Raw genomic sequence first — 25740 nt, 5'->3', positions numbered from 1 at the left:
AGTAAGTTAGTATGTTTTGCATTTCCACATTTTCTTTTTCGTCATCAGCGCCACGTTATCCACAACGCATTAAAATCTAGGAATTTACAGAATCGTCCTAGGGAAAATTCACTGCAAAAGGCCAATGTTTAAAAATGCATATCTTTGTTAATATTCATTTTCGACAAAATAAAATGAAAATTAAAGTAATCCCCATCTTGCCCTCTATCCAAAAAAATCGGGTGGGGGGCAGCTATTCTTCACAACCCAAAATTGCTGGCAAATAACAATTTTATATTTATCAATCTTTCTAAATAATAAATTGCGGTTAAAACTTTTCGCATTACTGTAATCCTTGTCAAATAATAAACAAAAAACAATAACAAAACCAAAAAAGCCGTAAACACATTTTCGGTTTGCACACGTTTTAAAAATTTAGTAATATCTTGTCGTTAAATCTAATTCGTCATCGGTCCTACCTCATCCAACAAGTACAAAAATCTCGAAATATGTCGTATTTTCCTAGGTAAAAATTGCTGGCAAGTCACAATTTTAAATTTATCATAACTTTCTAAATAATAAATTGCGGTTCAAACTTTTTGCATTATTGTAATCCTTGACAAATAATACATCTAAAAAAATAAACAAAAGTACCTATTGTTAAAAATAGCCTCGCTGTTTATTCATTGCCATCTCTAATAACAAGTTCCTTATCATGACGCAGTTGGCAATGATAAAGCCGACAGTTGCTTTAAAACTGAAACCTAAAGTGAAAATTTCGCATATTCCTCACCACGTATAATTAAGTGTGAAATTATGACTACTTTTAATATGCGCTTACATATATTAAATTTAAATCACATGGATATCAAATCATTACCAGCAGAGCGCGATTGAATATCCAAGACAAGTCAAGTTAAAAAGAAACTGGTTTATTCAATTTAAACGCAACATATTAAAAACACAACAGAAATTCTTATGCTAATGAGAATAGAAGGTGGAGACTGCGTGAGTGAGCTTTGCGTTGGCGAGTGAGCTTTGCGACGGTAAGTGAGTTTTGCGACTGTGAGTGAGTTTTGCGACTGCGAGTGAGTATTGCGACTGTCAGTGAGTTTTGCGACTGTGAGTGAGCTTTGCGTTGGCGAGTGAGCTTTACGACTGCGAGTGAGATTTGCGATATAGATGGGTGAAATCGGAATATTTAGCCTTATTTTGTAAACCGTCACAAGATGGCGTTTTGTAGGCCACTAGCGCCATCTCTAGATTCGTTACTAAACCACTATTTAATAGCTAAAATAGAATCAAACAAATTGGAAAGTGGAATTAGTCTATTCAGCCTTGTTTCGAAAACCGTCACCAGATGGCGTACGCTATTTTAACGAACGCGTCTATTTTGTTAGATATGAAAATCGGTAGGAACGGATCTGAAAACGCTGAAGCATCTAATATTTTTCAAATAAATTAAGTAACACAAAATAATGGCGATAGCGGCTAAGGCGGCAGCGCCACCTACGTGAGTCACGTACATTAAATTAACCAAATTCGAGTAGGACCCGACCGGGTCGTAGTCGTCAATTTTTCGGGACAAGACGCCCATTTGACAAAGCCAGGAACCGTGCACCAAACAGAAAACAGCCCTGATCACCGCGAAACCGATGGCGTGTCGAAATTTCATTTCAAGAATCAAAACAACGCAGACACTCAACACGGTGAGAGACATAAGAAATTCGGTGTAATTCTCGATGGTGGACTGCCCGACGTAGTACTGGAATTTACTGTCCATATCGACGTGGGTAATTCCGTCGATTAAGTGGGTATCGTTGCCCACGTAGGGTAGTTCGCTCACTTTCACTTTCAATTCCGTGCTTTGTTGAAGGTGCAGTAGCATAACCTCCAGGATATGCGCCACGACTAAGCTGACGTATCCGGAACCCTTCGGCAGTATTTTGCTGTTAGCTTTTATGACGTCAACGGCTCCGCTGATGACGTAACCGAGGTACAGAATGTGGTGAGACGGTTTCTCCGGGTCGTTCCGTTGCAGGATGGAGGCTACGACGCACGTCAGGCCGCCGGTTATTTGGAACAGGCCTTCCACCGGTGTCTTGGGGCAAAAGCCGAAGTGGTAGCTGGACTGGCTGACGTATGGTTCGGTCGGTTTGTGGTCGGGTTGATTCTGCTGGGACTTGAAGTATTTGTGCAAGGGCACCGCCAGCCACCATAATCCCAGAAGGACGAAGGATACTCCTGGAACTACAAAACCGGCGATGTCTTCCATGGCGATCTGGAAATACAGGGTTTTTTGGCTTAATTTATGCGTGTATTTTCCTACTAAAGAATTTAGGCTTTCTACTGAAGTTACTGGGTTCGTACTAAAGTTACTGGGTTTCCTACTTAAGTTGTTGGGTTTCCTACTGAAGTGGTTGGTTTTCCTACTAAAGTGGTTGGTTTTTCTACTAAAGTGGTTGGTTTTCCTACTTAAGTTGTTGGTTTTCCTACTAAAATTGTTGGTTGTTCTACTAAAGTGGTTGGTTTTCTTACTAAAGTGAGTGGATTTCCTACTAAAGTTGTTGGTTCTCCTATTGAAGTTGGTGGTCTTCCTACTAAAGTGGTTGGGTTTCCTACTAAAGTGGTTGGGTTTCCTACTAAAGTTGTTGGTTTTCCTACTAAAGTGGTTGGGTTTCCTACTAAAGTTGTTGGTTTTCCTACTAGGGTTTATGGGTTTCCAAACTGAAGTTGTTGGGTTTCCTACTAATGTTCTGGGTTTCCTACTAATGTTCTGGATTTCCTACTAGGGTTTATGGGTTTTTTACTAAAGTTTAGGTTTCCTACTAAGGTTTATAGGTTTCCAACAAAGAGGTTAGGTTTCCTACTAAAGTGGTTGAAATTCCTAATAAAGTTGTTAGGTTTCCTATACTAATGTTCTTGGGTTTCGTGCTGAAGTTGTTGGGTTTCCTACTAAAGTAGTTAGGTTATTTACTAATGTTGCTGAATTTCCTACTAGTGTTTATGGGTTTCCTACTAAAGTTTAGATTTCCTACTAAGTTTTATTGGTTTCCTACTAAGTCTTATTAGTTTCCTACAAAAGTTTGGTCGCCATATATGTTCATTAGATTAGATATTTTTCAACTTTTCTGGGATTTCGAGACAGGGTAGTTAGTGCCAGGGTTCGTATTACCCACTTAAAAAAAAACCCACTTAAAAAACCCAATTAAAAAACCCACATTCAAAGTTTTGAATTTAAAAAAAAAACGAGTGGAAAATTTTTTGGTTCAGCGCGGAAATATCTATAGACTTTCACAAGTTTCATTGCCTTTTCACATGTAAAATTGTAAAATTAAATTGTTTCTTGAAAATATAATATATTTTCAAGAAACAATATATTTAATAAACACAATATATTTAATAAACATAATATATTTAATTAACATAATATATTTAATAAACATAATATATTTAATAAACATAATATATTTAATAAACATAATATATTAAATAAACAATAATAATTTAATAAACATAATATATTTAATAAACATAATATATTTAATGAACAATAATAATTTAATAAACATAATATATTTAATAAACAATAATAATTTAATAAACATAATATATTTAATAAACATAATATATTTAATAAACAATAATAATTTAATAAACATAATATATTTAATAAACATAATATATTTAACATAAAATATTTAATATTTTTAAAATAAAAAACCCAATAAAACCCAATAAAACCCGAAAAAACCCACTGGGCTGGGTATTTAAAAAAAAAACGGGTTTTTTTAAACCCTAACTTAGTGCAGGTCTTTGACGTAATTTTACTCCGATTCTGTCCTTAGCCCGGTTTTGGGATTTTTAGGTAGGGTATTTAGTGCAGCTCTTTGATCTCATTTTACTCCGATTCTGTGCTCAGCCCTGTTCTGGGATTTCAAGGTAGGTAGTTAGTGCAGTTCTTTGACGTCTTTTTACTCCGATTCTGTCCTCAGCCCTGTTCTGGGATTTCGAGGTAGGTTAGTTAGTGCGGATCTCATTTTACTCCGATTCTGTCCTCAGCCCTTTTCTGGGATTTCGAGGTAGGTTAATTAGTGCAGCTCTTTGACCTCATTTTACTCCGATTCTGTCCTCAGCCCTGTTTTGGGATTTCGAGATAGGATAGTTAGTGCAGCTCTTTGATCTCATTTTACTACGATTATGTCCTCAGCCCTGTTTTGGGATTTCGAGGTAGGTTAGTTAGTGGAGCTCTTTGACCTCATTTTACTCTGATTCTGTCCTCAGCCCTGTTCTGGGATTTTGAGGTAGGGTAGTTAGTGCAGCTCTTTGATCTCATTTTAGCCCGATTCTGTGCTCAGCCCGGTTGTGGGATTTCGAGGTAGGATAGTTAGTGCAGTTCTTTGACGTAATTTTACTCTGATTCTGTCCTCAGCCCGGTTCTGAGATTTCGAGGTAGGTTAGTTAGTGCAGCTCTTTGACCTCATTTTACTCCGATTCTGTCCTCAGCCCTGTTTTGGGATTTCGAGATAGGATAGTTAGTGCAGCTCTTTGATCTCATTTTACTACGATTATGTCCTCAGCCCTGTTTTGGGATTTCGAGGTAGGGTAGTTAGTGCAGCTCTTTGACCTCATTTTACTCCGATTCTGTCCTCAGCCCTGCTTTGGGATTTCGAGGTAGGGTAGTTAGTGCAGCTCTTTGATCTCATTTTACTCCGATTCTTTCTTCAGCCCTGTTTTGGGATTTCGAGGTAGGGTAGTTAGTGCAGCTCTTTGATCTCATTTTACTACGATTATGTCCTCAGCCCTGTTTTGGGATTTCGAGGTAGGGTAGTTAGTGCAGCTCTTCGACCTCATTTTACTCTGATTCTGTCCTCAGCCCTGCTTTGGGATTTCGAGGTAGGGTAGTTAGTGCAGCTCTTTGATCTAATTTTACTACGACTATGTCCTCAGCCCTGTTTTAGGATTTCGAGGTAGGGTGGTTAGTGCAGCTCTTTGATCTCATTGTTTTCCGATTCTGTCTTCAGCCCTGTTTTGGGATTTCGAGGTAGGGTAGTTAGTGCAGCTCTTTGCTCTCATTTTACTACGATTATGTCCTCAGCCCTGTTTTGGGATTTCGAGGTAGGTTAGTTAGTGCAGCTCTTTGCTCTCATTTTACTACGATTATGTCCTCAGCCCTGTTTTGGGATTTCGAGGTAGGTTAGTTAGTGCAGTTAGTAAAATTATATAAGGAAACGATTAAAATCGCACCTACCTCCGGAGTTAATTCCTCTCTTTAACGTAACGTTGCTTCCAGCGGCGAATTGAACCAGGACTCTAACCATTAAAGTAAGCGCGTTAGGTGTGTTATTTCATCTACATACGCGTGCTCTAGTTTTGTCAAACGCAGACATTCACCGCGTATGCCTAAACCAAGAATATTTTCATTTCTACTTGGGGATAGTGACTCTACCGAGACGATTTGCCAACCCCCTCACGCTCTCACAGTAAGCTTCCTCCCCCTAAACCACAATCAAATCAGCCGGGTATCTCATGAACTGACGTCCCCCGACGCCATTGGAGCGCGCCGGTGACGTTTTATCTCCCTCCCACTCGTGGAAGGGGGATTATGATTCCCGGTGATCCACTCATCAGAGTCATTCTCCCTGGTTGGAATAAAACCATTCTTGCCTCGGCTAAAAAGGTAAACTATACGCCGACATACATTTCCAACGCTCACATTTTAACGCGTGAAAATTTTTTACGTTTATTTTGTCGTTTAATATTGTTTTTCCGAGTCAGTTTGAAACTAATGGTCACGGGTGTAATATTATATAATCTGCCTTGGTTTCAGTACGTCTACTTTTTCCACTATTTTTAATAGAGTTTGCAAACTTTGCAGTTAGAGCATAGCGCCGATTTGATTTGATTCGGCAGCGACGTTTCACGAAAAACACCCCGTGGTGGCACGACGCGCTGATTTTTTTCGGGGGTGGCGGTGGTGTGAAGGGGTAAAAGTTTCTTCCCCCTTTTAAAAAATAAGGTACTTAAAAAATCTCGAAAACAAATTGGGTGGCGGGACAAAATTTATCGGCGGCGGCGGCGTCGGCGGTGCGCCGAAAAGTAAATGACTTGGTGGCGGCGGTCCGGCGCAGGAGAAAATATCGGCGTCAGCGGCTTTGGATCGGCGGTGTTTTCCCATTCGACCGAATAATTTAATTTTTCCCGCCCCGTGGGCTAGAAAATTGAAAATCGATAAATAGGGGTTGGTACATTTGTTCGAATTTCAATCGTCCGAACGGTGGAACAAATGTTCGAACCGCCGAAATAACAAATGTTTCAATTGTACGAGTTGGACATCTTGTTTGTTTCATTCGTCCGAATCGGTAGCATCACTTGTCCGAATTCTGTCGCTAAATTAGTATTTCTTATTGCTGTTTTTTTAAATTCAAAATAAAATGAAATGTAAAATATTTCAATAATAAACGGATATAAGCATTATAATGTCTAATCATTTTATCATATTATGTCCCTTTTTGCTTTGGCCGATATAGTAAGTGGGAATTGCGTTGAATGTTGTGGATATTTTAGGTTAGGTTAGGTTAGATTAGGTTAGATTAGGTTATGTTAGGTTAGGTTCACGTTAATGTTACTATTTTCTTATATTAACAATATTTAAAAAAAAAACAACCAATTCCTAATGTTCGAAAAAACGGACAAACGATTATTCGAACAAATGAAATTCGCCAGTAAAGTTAACATAAATTGAACGACTAAAATCACCAACAAAAGTGGTGATAAATGTTTCGGGCAAATGAAATACGTTTTCGGACATACGATCCTGTTTTCCGGCATTCGGACATTTGTACCACCGCACAGTGGGGCAAACTGAGCCCAAACCTGGCCAAAAGTCAAAAAAATAAATCAGGCGTATGATTTTTTTTTAATTTATAATATTTGTTTATAAACCACCGCACAATTTACCGGTGTTTTATTTTTGACTGCAAAATTTTATTCTCCACCAGGCTCCTTAGAAGTAGTAGAATTTTTTAGAAATTTTAAGTAGGAGTTTTTGCATAATTTTTGGTATACATTCAGGCTTGATTTAAAAGGTTAAGATATTTTTTTTGCAGTCTTTGGTTTTGGAAATATCAATACCAAGTAGATATCGATATTTTAGAGTTATGAAACTATTATACAAAGCCACGTAGTTCAAATAGTGTGAATTCTGGAAAACGACGTTAAAGGTCTTTAACTAATATATTCCTTTTAGAATTAATGTGACTTTTAGTTATGAATTTAGGTAGATTAAGTTGCAATTTTTGATTTAAGTTCATGAATGTTCATTATTTATCACAATATCGATTAAACATTTTGGCGATATTTGCCTATTTTCTATTTTTTGTACAGATTTTAAATAGATATATGAAATTAAAAAGGGTGTCCAATTTAAAAACGATCCATGGCGATAACATCAAAACCGTTTCCTGTACTAATTTCAAATTTTTGTGGCACTTAACACGTGTTGGGGAACAATTAAAAATGATAACATCGATGACTTTGAACCGTTTCTTCAAGGTCATTGAAAAATTATCTCGAGAACCGTTAGATTTAGAAACTTCGTTCCAATTAGAAAGGTGTTCCTCATCATATTTAATGTCTGAATAACTTTAGCCCGAATTCATTTGATCAATTGAAAGCTGAAAAATTTCACACTTAAAACCAGTTGGTCATCAAGTAAATAATGCTAAACTGGCTACAGGAAAGTTATTATGAATCGGACATAACATATGTTCTGTTCCCGAATATTCTATTTATTCAAATTTATGTTGAGAACCATAATGGATATTAAAAAAAATCCAATTAGAAAAGTGTTCTTCGCCACATTTTATGCTAAATGGGTTTGATATGATTCAAATTGTAAAAAAGAAAGCCAAGTAATCGAAAATTTATTTTCTTTACAGTTCGTCGATTCAACTTAAAACAATGCTCAGTCAATGGGATAATTTCTTTTACGTAATTTTTGGATTTATTAAATTTTTATTGTAAACAGTTTAGCATTGTTTACTTGATGACCAACTTATTTTCCGACTTTCAATTGATCAAATGAATTCGGGCCGAATTTATTTAGACATTAAATATGATGAGGAACAACTTTCTAATTGGAACGAAGTTTCTAAATCTAACGATTCCCGAGATGATTTTTCAATGACCTTGAAGACATGGTTCAAGGTCATCGATGTTATCATTTTTAATTGTCCCCCAACCCGTGTTAAGTGTCACAAAAATTTGAAATTAGTACAGGAAACGGTTTTTGAGATATTAATTATGACCAGGTTTGGGCTCAGATTGCCCCACTGTGCACCGTTCCGACGAATGAAATTCGAACAAATGTACCCAAATCGAATATTTTTAGATTGGGTTATGTCCAATGAAATTTCGGTCAAATGGGACTAAAAATTGATTTAATCAAAAATCGCCCATTTGGGCTACTTTCGGTCGAATGGGACTAAAAATTTATTTAATCAAAAATCGCCCATTTGGGCTACTTTCGGTCGAATGGGACTAAAAATGTATTTAATCAGAAATCGCCCATTTGGGCTACTTTCGGTCGAATGGGACTAAAAATTTATTTAATCAAAAATCGCCAATTTGGGCTACTTTCGGTCGAATGGGACGAACCCAAAATCGTCGTCGACCGAATGGGACTGAAGCTTTGCAGCGGTGTTACTAATTACCCCCTATCCCTGCATTTTTATTTTACGCCTCGCATCCTGAGCATGCGTCTACAAGATGGCATCTCCAATCTCTTAAACCGCAGAGGACGGAGACCAAGATTGAAATGGGCTGTTTTGATATCCAGTCTCTATATCAAGATCTGGTCTCCAGTTTTCTCTGCAATATTGAGTCTCCAAATTCGGAGACCGGAGACGCAAAATTAAAAAGTTTTTCTTGGTCTCCAGTCTTCACTGCAGTATCTAGTCTCCCGTCTCCTCAGTAATATTTAGTCTCCGACTTCATAACCCGTCGACCAAGTATAAAATGGTTTGGCTTTTGGTCTCTAGTATCCATTGCTATAATCATAAGTACCATAATAACAATAACTATGACAATTAACAAGATTTACAACCAAACTGATTTTCATAGTTATTGCGTAATCAAGATGTTTTCTCAGCACAGAGCCCTCTAGTGTCTAAAATACGCGAGACTTCCACTAAGCCGAAATATCTGGTTCCCGATAGATAGGCGAAATATTCGGCTAAAATTATAAAAATAAAAACGTTGTTCTCGGCGCCACGATCTCGTGTTTTTTTTATCACGCGTGATTCGCACGCGGGCTTCGAAACAAAGCCAAAGCCCCTCGCGACTCCAGAACGTGCTCTCCGATATTAGGCTTAAATTTTTATCAAAAAGTAGTCATCCAAAACTGCTAGTCGCGAGTCCAAGTCACAGCTTAAAGAGAGTGTCAGTGCCGAAAAAAAGGTTCGGTTAGAAAATTAGCATTAAAGCAATAGGAAGTGTCATATTTATTTTTATTATGTTACTTATGCTATAGTGAATATTTTGATCTCTAGTCTCCGCCTCTTTTTGGGCCTTTGGGCTCCTCAGTAATCTTTAGTCTTTTCCTGAAAGGCCGGAGGCACAACTTTTTGACCAATGAATTCATGCAAAATAACCAATTAATGTACGCCAAATAACAAATTAAAGATTAGACACATTTCGAATTTGTGATTTAGGGAACATCATAAGATTTTTATGTCCAGAATTATAAAATTATAAAAATAAAATTATGTCACTTAAAACTAATATTTAGTTATGAAAATTAACTTTAAAATATTTATATGTTAATCACTTCGCCGCCATTTTACCCTTTGTTGACGTCATAAATTGTTAAGGCAATTATATTACAAAAAGGTATTTTCAATTTAAAATTCAAAATCAATGCATAAATTCACTTTTTACTTTTTTATTTTAACGGAAACCCGAAAGCTATAGGTTTGACTTACTGGCTAGCTGGATTGCCGGCTATACTTCGGAATCATCGTCATCTCGATGATCCTTACAACGCGTACAACCATTCGTGACCAAAGGATCCAAATTCTTCAAATTAACAGCCCTTTCATTATCATTCAGTTGATTGTATCCGAATTTGGCTTCTTTATTTTTCAAATCTTTGCGGTATTTAAGATACACCAATAGTCCGATTAGGATGACGAATAATATATTAGCCGCCAAATGCGCCGCGAAAATGACCGTCACCAGCATCATTTCGCTATGGCTGATGGGTTCCCAGCTGCGAGCGTTGGGCATCGGATTGTACAGTATGAAAGCGACCTCCAGAAACCAGGTGCCGCTGACCATCGTGAACAGGGACCTGAAAATGGGAAACAGCGGGCTTCGCGGGAATCTTATTTCCAGGGCCACGCTGATGGCGCCACACGCGAATAGACAAACCAAGAGGTTGTGAAGGTGGCCGTCCAGCATGGAATGGCCGTTGGTGTGGTTGTGGAAGAGCATTGCAGTCACTGACATGGCCTGAAAAGAATAACGTATTAGTTACTGAAAACAATTGGCTACAATTTCCACAGTTGGCTCCATTAGTGCTACACTTTCAACTAATCGCTCTATTAGTGCTACATTGTCAACTATTGGCTCTATTAATACTACACTTGCGACTATTGGCTCTATTAATACTACACTTGCGACTATTGGCTTTATTAGTGCTACAATTTCCACTGTTGGCTCCATTAGTGCTACACTTTAAACTATTCGCTTTATTAGTGCTACACTTTCAAATATTGCTCTATTAGTGCTACACTTTTAAATATTGCTCTTTTAGTGCTACACTTTAAAATATTGCTCTTTTAGTGCTACACTTTAAAATATTGCTCTATTGCTGCTACACTTTCAAATATTGCTTTAATAGTGCCACAATTTCAACTATTAGTGCTATACTTTTAACTATAGGCTCTATTAATGCTACATTTTCAAATTTTAGTTGTTATTGCTACATTTCCCCCTATTGGCTACATTAGTGCTACACTTTCAACTATTCGCTGAAAATATTTCTTAAGTCACGCTATTTCTAGCATAAATTAGTCCATTGCCTGTACTGTTACAAAGGCGACCGAAACGAGTCTAGTTGACGTAACGGCACTAATAACTTCTAGGTATAGCACCTGTGATCTTGTGTCTATTACAGAAAAATTTAAGTCATAAAGACGTTTTTTTTCTTTCATAAACTTTTCAAAAGATAAGCAAACGAAGCAAAAATTATATTAAAATGCAAGTATCATTATTTATAAAGTCAAATTTACCAATATCGATAAGGAAAAATTAGCTTTAGCCGCTACATATTTAAGTTTCAATGGCGAAACATAGGGGGCGTTGCGATAGTTTTCGGTCGCGAATAGAAATGTTAATCATACACTACTTTTACTGAAATTTCGTGTCAGTGGCGTGAGCTACACCAGAAAAAATTCATGCAAAATTTAAACTACACAACTGTGTCAAATACTGGAAATTACTGATAGCCATAAGGAATGACAAGAGACCGACACCATTATCTTAGCGAGGAAATTTCAAAGTTAACGAAAAATTCTTATGCCACACAAGAATGATTAGGTTGAGACGACCCGCGGGAATCATGGTCGAATTTTTCTAGGCGGCAAAACAAAACGTCACCAGCGTAAGCTTCAATGGCGTCGGAAGACGTCACTTTTATGGATGTAAAGATAAATTCATTCTTGACTATATAAACTTCAAAAATTTAATTTTATGTGCCCTGAAAAAGGCATGAAAAATATTTAAAAATGATAAATCTCTAAAAATTAATGGGAAAAAAATTTCAGTAAATTTTACTCCTAAAATATTGTGGCAACCCTGACCACCTAAGACCAAGTTCTGGGTCCCTAGGCTTAATCTTTATTATTTCCCCTGCTGACCTTTCCCTAGCCTCATCTCGGACCACCCTAGATCAAGTTCAGGGTCCCTAGGCTTAAGCTCTATTATGGCCCTTGCCAACATTTTCCTAGCCTCGTCTCTAACCACATTAGACCAAGTTCCGGGTCCCTAGGCTTAATCTTTATTATTTCCCTTGCCGACCTTTTCGTAGCCTGGTATCGGACCACCTAAGAACAAGTTCTGGGTCCCAAGGCTTAATCTTTATTATTTCCCTTGTCGACCTTTTCGTAGCCTCGACTCGGACCACCTAAGACCAAGTTCTGGGTCCCTATGCTTAATCTTTATTATTTCCCTTGCCGACTTTTTCGTAGCCTGGTATCGGACCACCTAAGAACAAGTTCTGGGTCCCAAGGCTTAATCTTTATTATTTCCCTTGTCGACCTTTTCGTAGCCTCGACTCGGACCACCTAAGACCAAGTTCTGGGTCCCTAGGCTTAATCTTTATTATTTCCCTTGCCAAACTTTTCGTAGCCTCGTCTCGGACCACCTAAGAACAAGTTCTGGGTCCCAAGGCTTAATCTTTATTATTTCCCTTGTCGACCTTTTCGTAGCCTCGACTCGGACCACCTAAGACCAAGTTCTGGGTCCCTAGGCTTAAGCTCTATTATGGCCCTTGCCAACCTTTTCCTAGCCTCGTCTCTAACCACATTTGACCAAGTTCCGGGTCCCTAGGCTTAATCTTTATTATTTCCCTTGCCGATCTTTTCGTAGCCTGGTATCGGACCACCTAAGAACAAGTTCTGGGTCCCAAGGCTTAATCTTAATTATTTCCCTTGTCGACCTTTTCATAGCCTCGTCTCGGACCACCTTAGACCAAATTCCGAGCTCCTAGGCTTAAGCTTTTTATGGCCCTTGCCGACCTGTTTGCAACCTCGTTTCAGACCACCTTAGACCAAGTTTCGGGCCCCTAGGCGCTCTATTATTTCCTTTGCCAACCTTTCCCTAGCCTCGTCTCGGACCACCTTAGACCAAGTTCCGGGTTCCTATTCTTTAGCTTTATTATGGCCCTTGCCAACCTTTTCCTAGCCTCGTCTCTAACCACATTAGACCAAGTTCTGGGTCCCTAGGCTTAATCTTTATTATTTCCTTTGCCAACCTTTTCGTAGAATCGTCTCGGACCAATTAAGACCAAGTTCTGGGTCCCTAGGCGTTAGCTGAATTATTTCCCTTGCCGACCTTTCGCTAGCCTTGTCTCGGTCCACCTTAGACCAAATTCCGAGCTCCTAGGCTTAAGCTTTTTATGGCCCTTGCCGACCTTTTTGCAACCTCGTCTCGGACCACCTTAGACCAAGTTTCGGGTCCCTAGGCGCTTTATTATTTCCTTTGCCAACCTTTCCCTAGCCTCGTCTCGGACCACCTTTGACCAAGTTCTGGGTCCCTAGGCTTAATCTTTATTATTTCCCTTGTTGACCTTTTCGTAGCCTCGTCTCGTACCACCTAAAATCAAGTTCTGGGTCCCTAGGCTTAAGCTCTATTATGGCCCTTGCCAACCTTTTCCTAGCCTCGTCTCTAACCACATTAGACCAAGTTCCGGGTCCCTGGGCTTAATCTTTATTATTTCCCTTGCCGACCTTTTCGTAGCCTGGTATCGGACCACCTAAGAACAAGTTCTGGGTCCCAAGGCTTAATCTTTATTATTTCCCTTGTCAACCTTTTCGTAGCCTCGACTCGGACCACCTAAGACCAAGTTCTGGGTCCCTATGCTTAATCTTTATTATTTCCCTTGCCGACTTTTTCGTAGCCTGGTATCGGACCACCTAAGAACAAGATCTGGGTCCCAAGGCTTAATCTTTATTATTTCCCTTGTCGACCTTTTCGTAGCCTCGACTCGGACCACCTAAGACGAAGTTCTGGGTCCCTAGGCTTAATCTTTATTATTTCCCTTGCCAAACTTTTCGTAGCCTCGTCTCGGACCACCTAAGAACAAGTTCTGGGTCCCTAGGCTTAAGATCTATTATGGCCCTTGCCAACCTTTTCCTAGCCTCGTCTCTAACCACATTAGACCAAGTTCCGGGTCCCTAGGCTTAATCTTTATTATTTCCCTTGTCGACCTTTTCGTAGCCTCGTCTCGTACCACCTAAGATCAAGTTCTGGGTCCCTAGGCTTAAGATCTATTATGGCCCTTGCCAACCTTTTCCTAGCCTCGTCTCTAACCACATTAGACCAAGTTCCGGGTCCCTAGGCTTAATCTTTATTATTTCCCTTGCCGACCTTTTCGTAGCCTGGTATCGGACCACCTAAGACCAAGTTCTGGGTCCCTAGGCTTAATCTTTATTATTTCCCTTGCCGACCTTTTCGTAGCCTCGTCTCGGACCACCTTAAACGTAAGTTCTGGGTCCCTAGGCTTAATCATTATTATTTCAATTGTCGACCTTTTCGCAGCCTCGTCTCGGACCACCTAAGACCAAATTCTGGGTCCCTAGGCTTAAGCTCTATTATGGCCCTTGCCAAACTTTCCCTAGCCTCGTCTCGGACCACCTAAGACCAAGTTCTGGGTCCCTAGGCTTAAGCTCTATTATGCCCTTGCCAAACTTTCCCTAGCCTCGTCTCGGACCACCTAAGACCAAGTTCTGGGTCCCTAGGCTTAAGCTTTATTATTTCTCTTGTCGACCTTTTCGTAGCCTCGTATCGGACCACCTAAGACCACGTTCTGGGTCCCTAGGCTTAAGCTTTATTATTTCTCTTGTCGACCTTTTCGTAGCCTCGTCTCGGACCACCTTAGACCAAATTCCGAGCTCCTAGGCTTAAGCTTTTTATGGCCCTTGCCGACCTGTTTGCAACCTCGTCTCGGACCACCTAAGACCAAGTTCTGGGTCCCTAGGCTTAAGCTCTATTATGGCCCTTGCCAAACTTTCCCTAGCCTCGTCTCGGACCACCTTAGACCAAGTTCCGGGTTCCTATTCTTAAGCTTTATAATGGCCCTTGCCGACCTTTTCGTAGAATCGTCTCGGACCTCCTAAGACCAAGTTCTGGGTCCCTAGGCGTTAGCTGAATTATTTCCCTTGCCGACCTTTCGCTAGCCTCGTCTCGGACCACCTTAGACCAAATTCCGAGCTCCTAGGCTTAAGCTTTTTATGGCCCTTGCCGACCTTTTTGCAACCTCGTCTCGGACCACCTTAGACCACGTTTCGGGTCCCTAGGCGCTTTATTATTTCCTTTGCCAACCTTTCCCTAGCCTCGTCTCGGACCACCTTAGGCGAAGTTCCGGGTTCCTATTCTTAAGCTTTATTATTTCCTTTGCCAACCTTTCCCTAGCCTCGTCTCGGACCACCTTAGACCAAGTTCTGGGTCCCTAGGCTTAATCTTTATTATTTCCCTTGTCGACCTTTTCGTAGCCTCGTCTCGTACCACCTAAGATCAAGTTCTGGGTCCTAGGCTTAAGCTCTATTATGGCCCTTGCCAACCTTTTCCTAGCCTCGTCTCTAACCACATTAGACCAAGTTCCGGGTCCCTAGGCTTAATCTTTATTATTTCCCTTGCCGACCTTTTCATAGCCTGGTATCGGACCACCTAAGAACAAGTTCTGGGTCCCAAGGCTTAATCTTTATTATTTCCCTTGTCGACCTTTTAATAGCCTCGTCTCGGACCACCTTAGACCAAATTCCGAGCTCCTAGGCTTAAGCTTTTTATGGCCCTTGCCGACCTTTTTGCAACCTCGTCTCGGACCACCTTAGACCACGTTTCGGGTCCCTAGGCGCTTTATTATTTCCTTTGCCAACCTTTCCCTAGCCTCGTCTCGGACCACCTTAGACGAAGTTCCGGGTTCCTATTCTTAAGCTTTATTATTTCCTTTGCCAACCTTTCCCTAGCCTCGTCTCGGACCATCTTAGACCAAGTTCTGGGTCCCTAGGCTTAATCTTTATTATTTCCCTTGTCGACCTTTTCGTAGCCTCGTCTCGTACCACCTAAGATCAAGTTCTGGGTCCTAGGCTTAAGCTCTATTATGGCCCTTGCCAACCTTTTCCTAGCCTCGTCTCTAACCACATTAGACCAAGTTCCGGGTCCCTAGGCTTAATCTTTATTATTTCCCTTGCCGACCTTTTCATAGCCGGGTATCGGACCACCTAAGAACAAGTTCTGGGTCCCAAGGCTTAATCTTTATTATTTCCCTTGTCGACCTTTTCATAGCCTCGTCTCGGACCACCTTAGACCAAATTCCGAGCTCCTAGGCTTAAGATTTGTATGGCCCTTGCCGACCTGTTTGCAACCTCGTCTCAGACCACCTTAGACCAAGTTTCGGGCCCCTAGGCGCTCTATTATTTCCTTTGCCAACCTTTCCCTAGCCTCGTCTCGGACCACCTTAGACCAAGTTCCGGGTCCCTAGGCTTAAGCTCTATTATGGCCCTTGCCAACCTTTTCCTAGCCTCGTCTCTAACCACCTAAGACCAAGTTCTGGGTCCCTAGGCTTAATCATTATTATTTCAATTGTCGACCTTTTCGTATCCTCGTCTCGAACCACCTAAGACCAAGTTCTGGGTCCCTAGGCTTAAGCTTTATTATTTCTCTTGCCGACCTTTTCCTAGCCTCGTCTCGGACCACCTAAGACCAAATTCTGGGTCCCTAGGCTTAAGCTCTATTATGGCCCTTGCCAAACTTTCCCTAGCCTCGTCTCGGACCACCTAAGACCAAGTTCTTGGTCCCTAGGCTTAAGCTCTATATTGGCCCTTGGCAAACTTTCCCTAGCCTCGTCTCGGACCACCTTAGACCAAGTTCTGGTTCCCTAGGCTTAATCTTAATTTTTTCCCTTGCCGACCTTTTCGAACCCTCGTCTCGGACCACATTAGACCAAGTTCCGGGTCCCTAGGCGCTCTATTATTTCCTTTGCCAACCTTACCCTAGCCTCGTCTCGGACCACCTTAGACCAAGTTGCAGGTTCCTATTCTTAAGCTTTATTGTGGCCTTTGCCAACCTTTTCCTAGCCTCGTCTCTAACCACATTAGACCAAGTTCCGGGTCCCTAAGCTTAATCTTTATTATTTATCTTGCCGACCTTTTCGTAGCCTCGTCTCGGACCACCTAAGACCAAGTTCTGGGTCCCTAGGCTTAATCTTTATTATTTCCCTTGCCGACCTTTTCGTAGCCTCGTCTCGGACCACCTTAAACGTAAGTTCTGGGTCCCTAGGCTTAATCATTATTATTTCAATTGTCGACCTTTTCGCAGCCTCGTCTCGGACCACCTAAGACCAAATTCTGGGTCCCTAGGCTTAAGCTCTATTATGGCCCTTGCCAAACTTTCCCTAGCCTCGTCTCGGACCACCTAAGACCAAGTTCTGGGTCCCTAGGCTTAAGCTCTATTATGGCCCTTGCCAAACTTTCCCTAGCCTCGTCTCGGACCACCTAAGAACAAGTTCTGGGTCCCTAGGCTTAAGCTTCATTATTTCCCTTGCTGACCTTTTCGTAGCCTCGTCCCGGACCACCTAAGAACAAGTTCTGGGTCCCTAGGCTTAATCTTTGTTATTTCCCTTGTCGACCTTTTCGTAGCCTCGTCCCGGACCACCTAAGAACAAGTTCTGGGTCCCTAGGCTTAATCTTTGTTATTTCCCTTGTCGACCTTTTCGTAGCCTCGTCCCGGACCACCTAAGAACAAGTTCTGGGTCCCTAGGCTTAATCTTTATTATTTCCCTTGTCGACCTTTTCGTAGCCCCGTCTCGGACCACATTAGACCAAGTTCCGGGTCCCTAGGCTTAAACTTTATCAATTCCCTTTCCAACCTTTTCCTAGATCGTCTCGGACCACATTAGACCAAATTCCAGGTTCCTAGGCTTAAGCTTTTTTATGGCCCTTGCAGACCTTTTCGTAGTCTTGTCTTAGACAACCTAAGATAAGGTTCTGGGTCCGTAGGTGCTTTATTATGGTCCTTGCTGAACTTCCCCTAGCCTCGTCTCGGACCACATTAGACCAAGTTCCGGGTCCCTAGGCTTAAGCTCTATTATGGCCCTTCCCAACCTTTCCCTAGCCTCGTCTCGGACCACCTTAGACCAAGTTCTGGGTCCCTAGGCTTAAGCTCTATTATGGCCCTTGCCAACCTTTTCCTAGCCTCGTCTCTAACCACAAAGGCTTCAAAAGTCGCTTGATGACTTAGGCCTAAGGTGGTGCCTTGGGTATTAGCCTAGCTGATTATTATTATCTTAATTTTTTCCCTTGCCGACCTTTTCGAACCCTCGTCTCGGACCACCTAAGACCAAGTTCTGGGTCCCTAGGCGTAAGCTTAATTATTTCCCTTGCCGACTTTTTCGTAGCCTGGTATCGGACCACCTAAGAACAAGATCTGGGTCCCAAGGCTTAATCTTTATAATTTCCCTTGTCGACCTTTTCGTAGCCTTGACTCGGACCACCTAAGACGAAGTTCTGGGTCCCTAGGCTTAATCTTTATTATTTCCCTTGCCAAACTTTTCGTAGCCTCGTCTCGGACCACCTAAGAACAAGTTCCGGGTTCCTATTCTTAAGCTTTATAATGGCCCTTCCCGACCTTTTCGTAGAATCGTCTCGGACCTCCTAAGACCAAGTTCTGGGTCCCTAGGCGTTAGCTGAATTATTTCCCTTGCCGACCTTTCGCTAGCCTCGTCTCGGACCACCTTAGACCAAATTCCGAGCTCCTAGGCTTAAGCTTTTTATGGCCCTTGCCGACCTTTTTGCAACCTCGTCTCGGACCACCTAAGACCAAGTTCTGGGTCCCTAGGCTTAAGCTCTATTATGGCCCTTGCCAAACTTTCCCTAGCCTCGTCTCGGACCACCTTAGACCAAGTTCCGGGTTCCTATTCTTAAGCTTTATAATGGCCCTTGCCGACCTTTTCGTAGAATCGTCTCGGACCTCCTAAGACCAAGTTCTGGGTCCCTAGGCGTTAGCTGAATTATTTCCCTTGCCGACCTTTCGCTAGCCTCGTCTCGGACCACCTTAGACCAAATTCCGAGCTCCTAGGCTTAAGCTTTTTATGGCCCTTGCCGACCTTTTTGCAACCTCGTCTCGGACCACCTTAGACCACGTTTCGGGTCCCTAGGCGCTTTATTATTTCCTTTGCCAACCTTTCCCTAGCCTCGTCTCGGACCACCTTAGGCGAAGTTCCGGGTTCCTATTCTTAAGCTTTATTATTTCCTTTGCCAACCTTTCCCTAGCCTCGTCTCGGACCACCTTAGACCAAGTTCTGGGTCCCTAGGCTTAATCTTTATTATTTCCCTTGTCGACCTTTTCGTAGCCTCGTCTCGTACCACCTAAGATCAAGTTCTGGGTCCTAGGCTTAAGCTCTATTATGGCCCTTGCCAACCTTTTCCTAGCCTCGTCTCTAACCACATTAGACCAAGTTCCGGGTCCCTAGGCTTAATCTTTATTATTTCCCTTGCCGACCTTTTCATAGCCTGGTATCGGACCACCTAAGAACAAGTTCTGGGTCCCAAGGCTTAATCTTTATTATTTCCCTTGTCGACCTTTTAATAGCCTCGTCTCGGACCACCTTAGACCAAATTCCGATCTCCTAGGCTTAAGCTTTTTATGGCCCTTGCCGACCTTTTTGCAACCTCGTCTCGGACCACCTTAGACCACGTTTCGGGGCCCCAGGCGCTTTATTATTTCCTTTGCCAACCTTTCCCTAGCCTCGTCTCGGACCACCTTAGACGAAGTTCCGGGTTCCTATTCTTAAGCTTTATTATTTCCTTTGCCAACCTTTCCCTAGCCTCGTCTCGGACCATCTTAGACCAAGTTCTGGGTCCCTAGGCTTAATCTTTATTATTTCCCTTGTCGACCTTTTCGTAGCCTCGTCTCGTACCACCTAAGATCAAGTTCTGGGTCCTAGGCTTAAGCTCTATTATGGCCCTTGCCAACCTTTTCCTAGCCTCGTCTCTAACCACATTAGACCAAGTTCCGGGTCCCTAGGCTTAATCTTTATTATTTCCCTTGCCGACCTTTTCATAGCCGGGTATCGGACCACCTAAGAACAAGTTCTGGGTCCCAAGGCTTAATCTTTATTATTTCCCTTGTCGACCTTTTCATAGCCTCGTCTCGGACCACCTTAGACCAAATTCCGAGCTCCTAGGCTTAAGATTTGTATGGCCCTTGCCGACCTGTTTGCAACCTCGTCTCAGACCACCTTAGACCATATTTCGGGCCCCTAGGCGCTCTATTATTTCCTTTGCCAACCTTTCCCTAGCCTCGTCTCGGACCACCTTAGACCAAGTTCCGGGTCCCTAGGCTTAAGCTCTATTATGGCCCTTGCCAACCTTTTCCTAGCCTCGTCTCTAACCACCTAAGACCAAGTTCTGGGTCCCTAGGCTTAATCATTATTATTTCAATTGTCGACCTTTTCGTATCCTCGTCTCGAACCACCTAAGACCAAGTTCTGGGTCCCTAGGCTTAAGCTTTATTATTTCTCTTGCCGACCTTTTCCTAGCCTCGTCTCGGACCACCTAAGACCAAATTCTGGGTCCCTAGGCTTAAGCTCTATTATGGCCCTTGCCAAACTTTCCCTAGCCTCGTCTCGGACCACCTAAGACCAAGTTCTTGGTCCCTAGGCTTAAGCTCTATTATGGCCCTTGGCAAACTTTCCCTAGCCTCGTCTCGGACCACCTTAGACCAAGTTCTGGTTCCCTAGGCTTAATCTTAATTTTTTCCCTTGCCGACCTTTTCGAACCCTCGTCTCGGACCACATTAGACCAAGTTCCGGGTCCCTAGGCGCTCTATTATTTCCTTTGCCAACCTTACCCTAGCCTCGTCTCGGACCACCTTAGACCAAGTTGCAGGTTCCTATTCTTAAGCTTTATTATGGCCTTTGCCAACCTTTTCCTAGCCTCGTCTCTAACCACATTAGACCAAGTTCCGGGTCCCTAAGCTTAATCTTTATTATTTATCTTGCCGACCTTTTCGTAGCCTCGTCTCGGACCACCTAAGACCAAGTTCTGGGTCCCTAGGCTTAATCTTTATTATTTCCCTTGCCGACCTTTTCGTAGCCTCGTCTCGGACCACCTTAAACGTAAGTTCTGGGTCCCTAGGCTTAATCATTATTATTTCAATTGTCGACCTTTTCGCAGCCTCGTCTCGGACCACCTAAGACCAAATTCTGGGTCCCTAGGCTTAAGCTCTATTATGGCCCTTGCCAAACTTTCCCTAGCCTCGTCTCGGACCACCTAAGACCAAGTTCTGGGTCCCTAGGCTTAAGCTCTATTATGGCCCTTGCCAAACTTTCCCTAGCCTCGTCTCGGACCACCTAAGAACAAGTTCTGGGTCCCTAGGCTTAAGCTTCATTATTTCCCTTGCTGACCTTTTCGTAGCCTCGTCCCGGACCACCTAAGAACAAGTTCTGGGTCCCTAGGCTTAATCTTTGTTATTTCCCTTGTCGACCTTTTCGTAGCCTCGTCCCGGACCACCTAAGAACAAGTTCTGGGTCCCTAGGCTTAATCTTTGTTATTTCCCTTGTCGACCTTTTCGTAGCCTCGTCCCGGACCACCTAAGAACAAGTTCTGGGTCCCTAGGCTTAATCTTTATTATTTCCCTTGTCGACCTTTTCGTAGCCCCGTCTCGGACCACATTAGACCAAGTTCCGGGTCCCTAGGCTTAAACTTTATCAATTCCCTTTCCAACCTTTTCCTAGATCGTCTCGGACCACATTAGACCAAATTCCAGGTTCCTAGGCTTAAGCTTTTTTATGGCCCTTGCAGACCTTTTCGTAGTCTTGTCTTAGACAACCTAAGATTAGGTTCTGGGTCCGTAGGTGCTTTATTATGGTCCTTGCTGAACTTCCCCTAGCCTCGTCTCGGACCACATTAGACCAAGTTCCGGGTCCCTAGGCTTAAGCTCTATTATGGCCCTTCCCAACCTTTCCCTAGCCTCGTCTCGGACCACCTTAGACCAAGTTCTGGGTCCCTAGGCTTAAGCTCTATTATGGCCCTTGCCAACCTTTTCCTAGCCTCGTCTCTAACCACAAAGGCTTCAAAAGTCGCTTGATGACTTAGGCCTAAGGTGGTGCCTTGGGTATTAGCCTAGCTGATTATTATTATCTTAATTTTTTCCCTTGCCGACCTTTTCGAACCCTCGTCTCGGACCACCTAAGACCAAGTTCTGGGTCCCTAGGCGTAAGCTTAATTATTTCCCTTGCCGACTTTTTCGTAGCCTGGTATCGGACCACCTAAGAACAAGATCTGGGTCCCAAGGCTTAATCTTTATAATTTCCCTTGTCGACCTTTTCGTAGCCTTGACTCGGACCACCTAAGACGAAGTTCTGGGTCCCTAGGCTTAATCTTTATTATTTCCCTTGCCAAACTTTTCGTAGCCTCGTCTCGGACCACCTAAGAACAAGTTCTGGGTCCCAAGGCTTAATCTTTATTATTTCCCTTGTCGACCTTTTCGTAGCCTCGTCTCGTACCACCTAAGATCAAGTTCTGGGTCCCTAGGCTTAAGATCTATTATGGCCCTTGCCAACCTTTTCCTAGCCTCGTCTCTAACCACATTAGACCAAGTTCCGGGTCCCTAGGCTTAATCTTTATTATTTCCCTTGCCGACCTTTTCGTAGCCTGGTATCGAACCACCTAAGAACAAGTTCTGGGTCCCAAGGCTTAATCTTTATTATTTCCCTTGTCGACCTTTTCATAGCCTCGTCTCGGACCACCTTAGACCAAATTCCGAGCTCCTAGGCTTAAGCTTTTTATGGCCCTTGTCGACCTGTTTGCAACCTCGTCTCAGACCACCTTAGACCAAGTTTCGGGTCCCTAGGCGCTCTATTATTTCCTTTGCCAACCTTTCCCCAGCCTCGTCTCGGACCACCTTAGACCAAGTTCCGGGTTCCTATTCTTAAGCTTTATTATGGCCCTTGCCGACCTTTTCCTAGCCTCGTCTCTAACCACATTAGACCAAGTTCTGGGTCCCTAGGCTTAATCTTTATTATTTCCTTTGCCGGCCTTTTCGTAGAATCGTCTCGGACCAATTAAGACCAAGTTATGGGTCCCTAGGCGTTAGCTGAATTATTTCCCTTGCCGAACTTTCGCTAGCCTTGTCTCGGACCACCTTAGATCAAGTTCCGGGTCCCTAGGCTTATTCTTTATTATTTCCCTTGCCGACCTTTTCGTAGCCTGGTATCGGACCACCTAAGAACAAGTTCTGGGTCCCTAGGCTTAATCTTAATTATTTCCCTTGCCGAACTTTTCGTAACCTCGTCTCGGACCACCTAAGACCAAGTTCTGGGTCCCTAGGCTTAATCATTATTATTTCAATTGTCGACCTTTTCGTAGCCTCGTCTCGAACAACCTAAGACCAAGTTCTGGGTCCCTAGGCTTAAGCTTTATTATTTCTCTTGCCGACCTTTTCGTAGCCTCGTCTCGGACCACCTTAAACCAAATTCCGAGCTCCTAGGCTTAAGCTTTTTTGGCCCCTGCCGACCTTTTTGCAACCTCGTCTCGGACCACCTTAGACCAAGTTTCGGGTCCCTAGGCGCTTTATTATTTCCTTTGCCAACCTTTCCCTAGCCTCGTCTCGGACCACCTTAGACCAAGTTCTGGGTCCCTAGGCTTAATCTTTATTATTTCCCTTGTCGACCTTTTCGTAGCCCCGTCTCGGACCACATTAGACCAAGTTCCGGGTCCCTAGGCTTAAACTTTATCAATTCCCTTTCCAACCTTTTCCTAGATCGTCTCGGACCACATTAGACCAAATTCCAGGTTCCTAGGCTTAAGCTTTTTTATGGCCCTTGCAGACCTTTTCGTAGTCTTGTCTTAGACAACCTAAGATTAGGTTCTGGGTCCGTAGGTGCTTTATTATGGTCCTTGCTGAACTTCCCCTAGCCTCGTCTCGGACCACATTAGACCAAGTTCCGGGTCCCTAGGCTTATGCTCTATTATGGCCCTTCCCAACCTTTCCCTAGCCTCGTCTCGGACCACCTTAGACCAAGTTCTGGGTCCCTAGGCTTAAGCTCTATTATGGCCCTTGCCAACCTTTTCCTAGCCTCGTCTCTAACCACAAAGGCTTCAAAAGTCGCTTGATGACTTAGGCCTAAGGTGGTGCCTTGGGTATTAGCCTAGCTGATTATTATTATCTTAATTTTTTCCCTTGCCGACCTTTTCGAACCCTCGTCTCGGACCACCTAAGACCAAGTTCTGGGTCCCTAGGCGTAAGCTTAATTATTTCCCTTGCCGACTTTTTCGTAGCCTGGTATCGGACCACCTAAGAACAAGATCTGGGTCCCAAGGCTTAATCTTTATAATTTCCCTTGTCGACCTTTTCGTAGCCTTGACTCGGACCACCTAAGACGAAGTTCTGGGTCCCTAGGCTTAATCTTTATTATTTCCCTTGCCAAACTTTTCGTAGCCTCGTCTCGGACCACCTAAGAACAAGTTCTGGGTCCCAAGGCTTAATCTTTATTATTTCCCTTGTCGACCTTTTCGTAGCCTCGTCTCGTACCACCTATGATCAAGTTCTGGGTCCCTAGGCTTAAGATCTATTATGGCCCTTGCCAACCTTTTCCTAGCCTCGTCTCTAACCACATTAGACCAAGTTCCGGGTCCCTAGGCTTAATCTTTATTATTTCCCTTGCCGACCTTTTCGTAGCCTGGTATCGAACCACCTAAGAACAAGTTCTGGGTCCCAAGGCTTAATCTTTATTATTTCCCTTGTCGACCTTTTCATAGCCTCGTCTCGGACCACCTTAGACCAAATTCCGAGCTCCTAGGCTTAAGCTTTTTATGGCCCTTGTCGACCTGTTTGCAACCTCGTCTCAGACCACCTTAGACCAAGTTTCGGGTCCCTAGGCGCTCTATTATTTCCTTTGCCAACCTTTCCCCAGCCTCGTCTCGGACCACCTTAGACCAAGTTCCGGGTTCCTATTCTTAAGCTTTATTATGGCCCTTGCCGACCTTTTCCTAGCCTCGTCTCTAACCACATTAGACCAAGTTCTGGGTCCCTAGGCTTAATCTTTATTATTTCCTTTGCCGGCCTTTTCGTAGAATCGTCTCGGACCAATTAAGACCAAGTTATGGGTCCCTAGGCGTTAGCTGAATTATTTCCCTTGCCGAACTTTCGCTAGCCTTGTCTCGGACCACCTTAGATCAAGTTCCGGGTCCCTAGGCTTATTCTTTATTATTTCCCTTGCCGACCTTTTCGTAGCCTGGTATCGGACCACCTAAGAACAAGTTCTGGATCCCTAGGCTTAATCTTAATTATTTCCCTTGCCGAACTTTTCGTAACCTCGTCTCGGACCACCTAAGACCAAGTTCTGGGTCCCTAGGCTTAATCATTATTATTTCAATTGTCGACCTTTTCGTAGCCTCGTCTCGAACAACCTAAGACCAAGTTCTGGGTCCCTAGGCTTAAGCTTTATTATTTCTCTTGCCGACCTTTTCGTAGCCTCGTCTCGGACCACCTTAAACCAAATTCCGAGCTCCTAGGCTTAAGCTTTTTTGGCCCTTGCCGACCTTTTTGCAACCTCGTCTCGGACCACCTTAGACCAAGTTTCGGGTCCCTAGGCGCTTTATTATTTCCTTTGCCAACCTTTCCCTAGCCTCGTCTCGGACCACCTTAGACCAAGTTCTGGGTCCCTAGGCTTAATCTTTATTATTTCCCTTGTCGACCTTTTCCTAGCCTCGTCTCTAACCACATTAGACCAAGTTCCGGGTCCCTAGGCTTAATCTTTATTATTTCCCTTGCCGACCTTTTCATAGCCTTTTATCGGACCACCTAAGAACAAGTTCTGGGTCCCAAGGCTTAATCTTTATTATTTCCCTTGTCGACCTTTTCATAGCCTCGTCTCGGACCACCTTAGACCAAATTCCGAGCTCCTAGGCTTAAGCTTTTTATGGCCCTTGCCGACCTGTTTGCAACCTCGTCTCAGACCACCTTATACCAAGTTTC

The 25740-nt window shown here is 43.0% G+C and overlaps 2 protein-coding genes across 3 annotated transcripts in view; both read right to left on the bottom strand.

Moving 5' to 3' along the window:
• Positions 1–1375: 1375 nt before the first annotated feature.
• Positions 1376–5360, bottom strand: LOC149958811 (uncharacterized). Its single transcript, XM_090167254.1, has 2 exons — positions 5231–5360; positions 1376–2260 (listed from the first exon to the last, which is right to left on the bottom strand). Exon 2 carries the CDS (start codon positions 2252–2254, stop codon positions 1376–1378), a length of 879 nt encoding a protein of 292 aa, XP_090023380.1. The 5' UTR covers positions 2255–2260; positions 5231–5360.
• A 4544-nt stretch (positions 5361–9904) lies between these two features.
• Positions 9905–25740, bottom strand: part of LOC149958810 (transmembrane protein 45B-like) — a 38650-nt gene continuing 22814 nt past the window's right edge. For both annotated transcript variants that reach the window (XM_090165048.1, XM_090165049.1), the window contains exon 3: positions 9905–10491. In XM_090165048.1, coding sequence (XP_090021174.1) covers positions 9982–10491 — 510 coding nt within the window. In that variant the 3' untranslated portion in view covers positions 9905–9981. The remainder of the gene's footprint in view (positions 10492–25740) is intronic.

This window comes from Leiobunum rupestre, chromosome 2, assembly GCF_980474605.1.
Source record: "Leiobunum rupestre chromosome 2, qqLeiRupe1.1.hap1, whole genome shotgun sequence".
In the NCBI taxonomy this organism is placed as follows: Eukaryota; Metazoa; Arthropoda; class Arachnida; order Opiliones; family Sclerosomatidae; genus Leiobunum; species Leiobunum rupestre.
The sequence above is the reverse complement of the archived record's forward strand: the minus strand, read 5'-3'. Positions and strand labels throughout refer to the sequence as shown.